A 6,360-nucleotide genomic window follows, 5' to 3' on the forward strand; every position below is an offset into this window, starting at 1 on the left:
GGCTGGGATTGCCGCGGCTATAATGGATGAGTAGCTTCATATGACAATGAAAGTATGACACGCAATGAACAAGAGATGGTGAATGGCGGATGAAATCAGCATAGCGTATTCTTGTAATGGAGGATCCAACCTCATCCTAGCAGCAGTGGTATCGAAGAGACATCCAATATATGGCAGTACTTTTCAGCGACAAGTCAAATTAAATACACCGATTCATGGTCTCAAACCAATGAAACAAATCACACGCTCTGAATAACATCTCATAGCAAAATCATGTCATGAAAACGCCCAGTATCCCATCCCATCATGAAGAAGAGTCATCATCCTGCCTGTATCGCTCCGCGTTCGCAATCGCAGACTCAACCGCCTCCTGCAGGTCAAAGTGAAAGTACGGCCTGTTCAGCCCCTTGATGGCGACCAGTCTTCTGCTACTGGGATGCGCCGGCACGTCCTTCTCGTCAGACGCCTTGGAGATGTCGTCCGAGGGCGTCCGCTCCACGTCGTACTGCACCCGGCTGGCCTTCTCCTCCGCCGCGGCCGCCGCTGCCGCGCTGTCCGAGCCGCCCAGGTCCGCGATGCTGAAGATGGTCTTCCAGTGGCCCGCGCCCTCGCCGTTGTCCTCGGCGATGAGACGCGGCGTGCGATAGCCGAAGCCGGCCGCGGCCAGGGCGCGCTTCGTCCAGCGGTTCTCGATGTGGGCAAAGTGCCAGTCGACGGTGTGCGGCGCGGCGTAGCGGTCCAGCTGGTTGCGAACGTCAATTAGGGCTTGGGCTGCTGTCACGTCGACGATGTTGACCGTGGAGAAGTCGAGGATGATGGCCTTGAGCGTCGGTCGGTTGTCGTGCTCGTCGTTCTTCTGGTTGCGCGGCGTCGGGTCGTTCCAGGGGCGATCCTTTTCCACGGTGTCAGTCTCATACATAAGGTAGGTTGCGTATTACGAGTCTGCGGAAGACACTTACTCCAAGCTTGGCAAGCGTGTTAATGTCAGTCCGTCGAGTCTCCCTGAAAATCGTCTCCGTCAAGTGGTTGAGATACCGCGTGGCATTGGGGTAGTTGAAGCCCTCGGCGAAGCGGTAGATGAAGATGCCGGGATACGGGCTCGACACCGTCACTCTAGGGTTGGAGCCGTCCTCGTGACCCAGGGGCAAGAAGCCGGTTCGCTCCGAGTACTCTGACGGCTCGGCGACGGCCTCCGCATCTCCTCCCTTGTTGTCCGAGCCCTTAGTCGCGCGAACGGTGCGCACGCGCGCCACGCCCAAGAAGCGGCCGCGGCTGAGGAACAGGCGGAAGATGACGACGGCGAAGGACATGCAGATGGTCGTGTAGATGCCGTTCTCAATGGTGGAAAAGACCGTTACCAGGACACCCGCCAGGAAGATGATGACCTCGATGGGAGACACACGCCAGAACTGGAAGACGACGGGCAGCGGCGTGATGACGTCGCCGACGGCGTGGATGATGACGGCTGCCAGCGCGGCGTTGGGGATGTAGAAGAAGAGGGCGGTCAGGGCGTAGAGGGCCAGCAGGACAACCATGGCCGTGATGACGCCGGCAAAGGGCGTGCGAACGCCGGCCTTCGACTTGATGGCCGTTCGGGAGAAGGATCCTGTCGCGGGATAGGCGCCCAAGAAAGGGCCCAGCAGGTTGGTGATGCCGATGGCGACCAGCTCCTGGGACGGGTCGATGATGTAGTTGTTGACGCGGCCAAACGACTTGGAGATGGAAATGTGCTCGATCAGCATCACAATGACGGCGGCGGGGAGATCGGGGACGAAGGCCTGGATAATGGAGGAGTTGATTTCGGGGACGCCCGCGTGCTGGAAGCCTGTGTGGTGTTATAAGTTACTACAGAGATCAGAACACAAGATGCTGAGAGCTTTGACATACCACGAGGAACCTTGCCCAGGATGCTGATCCGCGGGTGCGCCTTGTTGTGCATCGTCATGCCCGCGCTGATGCCCGTGTACAGCAGAATCACGAACGCCGTCCGCAGAGTCGAGATGAAAAAGTACAGTTTGGCCCGGTGCGGCTGCTTCTTGGCCATGTGCGTGCAGACGCCCCTGACGAGGTACAGCAGCAGCAGCGACGTCAGGCCCAGGGCCGCGTCAATCGACGTCGTCGGCAGGCCCTTGAGCGTGTTGATGATGACCCTGTACGGAGCGTCGCGCGTGTTGACGCCCTTGATGCCCATCAGCTTGGGCACCTGGCCGGCCGCGATGTTGACGGCCGAGCCCGTCATGAAGGCGCAGATGGACGGCAGCGGGATGAACTCGACCACCCAGCCCAGGCGGGCGAGGCCCAGGAAGCAGATGATGGCGCCGGCGATGATGGCCAGGGCCGAGGCGATGACATGGCCGGGGATGTCGGGGAGGCGGTCGGCCGCCCTGAGCACGACGTCGCCGGTAACCTGAGACATGACGGCAACGGGCTGTGGTTTGTCAGTCCTGGGCTTCAGTCCATTACATATGTGGCGTGGGGGACCAGATACTCACGCCGATGGTGATGTCCTTGGAAGTCGCAAAGAACCAGTAGATCAAGACACCCATGAAGGAAGAGTACAGGCCATATTCGACGGGCAGCTGGGCAAGCTGTGCATATGCCATGCTCTGAGGCACAACTACGGCGCCAACAGTGATGCCTACAAGATGCCTGGTCAGAATGCTTCACATAAACGGGCTTGTGAACCGAGGCAACTCACCCGCAATCAAGTCACCAAAAAACCACGTAAAGTTGTATTTGCCGATCCAGTGTATGAACGGAAACAGGTTGTAAAAGTAGCGGCCGACATCGTGTAGACTTGGTCGAATCTCCTCGAGGAACTCGCCGACGGTGGGCTCCCGCTCGATAAAGGGGTCTGCGTTGGATATTGACGGGATGTCGCTGTCGCGATCTTCTGAGTTGAAGCCAAAGGTCTTGGCCAGGCGTTCCTTGGTCGAAGGCATATCGGCGATGTGACAGTGTGAGGAGGAGGAAGTAGAGGAAGAGGACAATGGAAACAGAATCGAACAAGGCAAGGGAGAAAGTCAAAGTGAAACAGAGTTCAATGAGGATGCCGCCGCTTGTCCCAAAGCTTGATATCAATTCGCAACAAAATGATCAGTCTAACTTCTCACGGCACGGCGTTGTCCGTGGTGTTACCCAAATCGCAACACCAGGAAGCTTTGGAGGTGACCCCTATTAAGAGGCAGCACGTCCTGCTGCAGAAACAATAGCAGACGATATAGGTCTACTGCCGGAAGATCACAATTGAGCAGAGACAAAGGATGAGAAGAGGGAAAGGGAGAGGGAGGAGGCGTGTAGATGCGGGTCGAGGAGATGGCAGGGCAACTTTATTTATGGAGGTAGCATCGCAAATGGGAAGCATTGGGAGGTTCAATTGTCCCGAGCCTTGTCCCTGTTGCTGCTTGTCATGTACAGCTAGGTACACCCTCGACATTGCATCCATGCCATGTGCCTGTTCTTGTGCGTCCTGGTCCATCTCATTAGCTTGACGGAGTAGGATCAGCCACGCAACCTGCTTGATGCTCCTCCAGCTCATGATTCGCGGCCGGATGTACACGCAAAGTACTGCCCCGGCCGTGGACCCCAGAGCGGGTACCGATGGAGTACATCTTCGATCATTGCCTTTTCGATGAGACACGGGCAAACAAGGTACAAGCAATACGATCTCAAAGCATGTTATTTAGCGGCCGCCATCTTTTCCAAGGCCGGTGTCAAGAGGAAAATAGAAGGAAAATACGGCATCAAAATCGGGTGCGCGGGTCCCCAGAAGCTCCAGAGATTGGCAAGCCTCGAGCGTTTGCCTCTTTGTCTAGAGAGCCACCGGATTGCGTGCTTCTGGCTAAGTATTCGCTTGCAGCTAAAGGGCGCCAGGGGGGGAGGAAGAACGGCTTAGTGTGGGTTGGACGGCCCATCTTTTCGTTCCTTTTTGCTGTCTTCTGTTTCTGGGACCTGTTGATTAGCGGGAAGACAAGACTAGGGGTTGTTTTTTTTTTGAAAGTATCGGCCTCATAGTTGTGCGGTGGGAGAGGTACATGCGAGATGGGCCGGTGTCTGTGGGTTTGGGGGCTCCAGGTTTGTGTAGGGATTGCGTCAACAGTGGGATGAATCTCTGCCTCCCAAGCCCACTGATATCGTTGATATTGTGCAGGTAATAACATGCTGTCCTCTCTTTACTCATCTCCGATGGATTTGCAGTGTAGAGGATTCCCAATATTTGTAATGCACGGATAGTATCTCTCTTGCAAGTCTCTCTATCAGCATCATCCAACTTCCTCACAACAACGACTACCGTGGTCTTCACCACACAAACTCCGAGATGGGAACATCACCATCTAAACAAACTCCACAACTCCACGGTACGGCTGCGGCATCGCCCTGCAGCGCTACAACCCCTGTCTTCCATGTCATCACTCGGGCTGACACACCTCTTTCGGGGAGGCAAATATCTGGACACATTGCCGGCGACCCGACGCCCTCGTGATGTGCCTTGAGATGGCTTTCCCGTCCTCAAGACTTTGCCTCTGAGGGGCTTCGTTGAGATGGAAGATAAACATCAAAGTCACCAGCTACATTGAATGAGATCCCACTGTATCACCGCATACTGTAGAGCGCCGATACATACATCTATCTCAGCCCAAGTTCGGTGCCTGTCCGTCGCACATAGCGCTTGGCTCAAGCTCCCAAGAGATCTGGCGAAGCCATCCGGACCATCGCCCGCCTAACTCGATTTCAAATAAGCTACGACACTAGAGCAGTTTGCTGGAATCGACCAGGCGCCGGGTATACGTATTATTCCGTGTTCCGCGTCGTCCTGCTGGTGACCAGGATTGCATTGCATGAAGACGGCTGGCAGTGTGCAAATCCCTCTCATCCCACACTCTCCGCTCTCCAGCTCATCCCACAGGAGGAGGAGTTCTACGAGGACAGGCAGTAGCTCTGTCGACGACTTCCTTCATCCTGCCCGCCATGAACCTATCAGCTCCCTAGCATCTCGACAGATGAGCTTACACCACGACACGCTGAACACATCGCCCGTCTTGTGACTGACTGTCCGTCTCTAGCTGCATGTTTTGGCCTCACCAGCCGCCACTTCAGCTCTCTTGCGCTCTCATCACAAGGATCCAAACCCTCGTTCATCCGCGTTGCACAGGTCCAGCCGACACGGGGATCCGAGAATACGCCCTGACAGACGGGCAGAACCCCAATCAGGGAAGAAGAAGCAAAAGGGTCACCCGTTATGGAGCCTCGGGTGGTCGCCCTCTTCGAGCGACTTCCAGCACCTCCATAAAAACACGCTGTAATAGCGCAGATGGCGCAATCTTCCCATGTACTCTCGTTATGCCCGCCTTGCTGAATCCCGCCTGCCAGGCTCTGCGAGTTACATGCAACGGGCGACGGGCTGAGAGCATGGGGGCGTCAAGCAACATGGCAGGGCCTTTTTGATCGCCGACGGAAAGATGGTTCTGGGCCATTGACGAAGAGGTCGTGACCAATTGATACCTATCCATTGCGTCTTGAGCGTTGGAATTGGCCATCTGGCTGTCGGATACTTGCCGCCAGTGTTGTTGCCTCCTCCTCCATGGTGCTGGTGGGCCATCTATCAGGTCGTGGGAGAAGCTTGAGCAAAGGCCATCGTCGAGCCAACGGGCGATCAAGGATATTAGCTGCCTTTGACAGATGTCAGCTAATGAGTGGGATAGTTGCTATGCATGGCCCCAGTATAGTTGACCGAGGCTTTGAAATGGGAGAGACGGTGAGCTGCTTGTTCTGCTCCCTCTGCCCGCTGTGGGACGCCACTTCTGAGACACTTTGGCCTTGGGACTACTCGATAACAGAACACCGGAAGTCGTCGTTCAATGCATTTGAAGCTGACCCTTATACGATGGCATCTGTCATTTCTTAACCTGACCATCACTTGCGACGAAAATTACATGGATGCCTTTGTATGTTATACTGACCCCCGGAGACGCAGAGAAGTGAAGTACATGGGTGTATGTACTTCATTTCCGAGCCTTTGTTCCTTCATAAGGTACCAGGCCTATCCATGACATTGGATCGTTTGCTGGCGCGCATAAACCATGTCCGGCATCCTGTCTATCTAGCTTTTCGGGTGGCAACATTTTGCCCAGGCCTTGCCATAGTCCGCGGCCAGAGGCGAGGAGAAAGTCAAGCTCAAGCAACAGTCTCAGCCATACACTGCTCTCTTGTATCCGAAGCACACTACCAAGTTTTCACCACAATCTTCAGCTTGATGCTATTCGTTCCGTCTTCACATGCTCTGTTGGTGGTTGGTATCATCTCGATCTCTTCCCCCCTTTGCGACGAGTTGCCCCCCCATTGAACACACGGCACATTGCT

The 6,360-nt window shown here is 55.4% G+C and overlaps 2 protein-coding genes across 2 annotated transcripts; one reads left to right on the forward strand and one right to left on the reverse strand.

Annotated features, from left to right (window-relative positions):
• Positions 1-304: 304 nt before the first annotated feature.
• On the reverse strand, positions 305-2,942 carry CCMA1212_006583 (uncharacterized protein; the record flags this gene model as incomplete). Its single annotated transcript, XM_073703795.1, has 5 exons — positions 305-892; positions 960-1,825; positions 1,888-2,428; positions 2,493-2,638; positions 2,699-2,942. The coding sequence occupies 5 exons, from the start codon at positions 2,940-2,942 to the stop codon at positions 305-307; spliced, it is 2,385 nt and encodes a 794-aa protein (XP_073557983.1).
• A 2,125-nt stretch (positions 2,943-5,067) lies between these two features.
• Positions 5,068-5,445, forward strand: CCMA1212_006584 (uncharacterized protein; the record flags this gene model as incomplete). Its single annotated transcript, XM_073703796.1, has 1 exon — positions 5,068-5,445. One exon carries the CDS (start codon positions 5,068-5,070, stop codon positions 5,443-5,445), a length of 378 nt encoding a protein of 125 aa, XP_073557982.1.
• Between the last annotated feature and the right edge of the window lie 915 nt (positions 5,446-6,360).

Source organism: Trichoderma ghanense (genome assembly GCF_004382785.1).
Source record: "Trichoderma ghanense strain CCMA-1212 chromosome Unknown scaffold_7, whole genome shotgun sequence".
NCBI classification, from domain to species: Eukaryota; Fungi; Ascomycota; class Sordariomycetes; order Hypocreales; family Hypocreaceae; genus Trichoderma; species Trichoderma ghanense.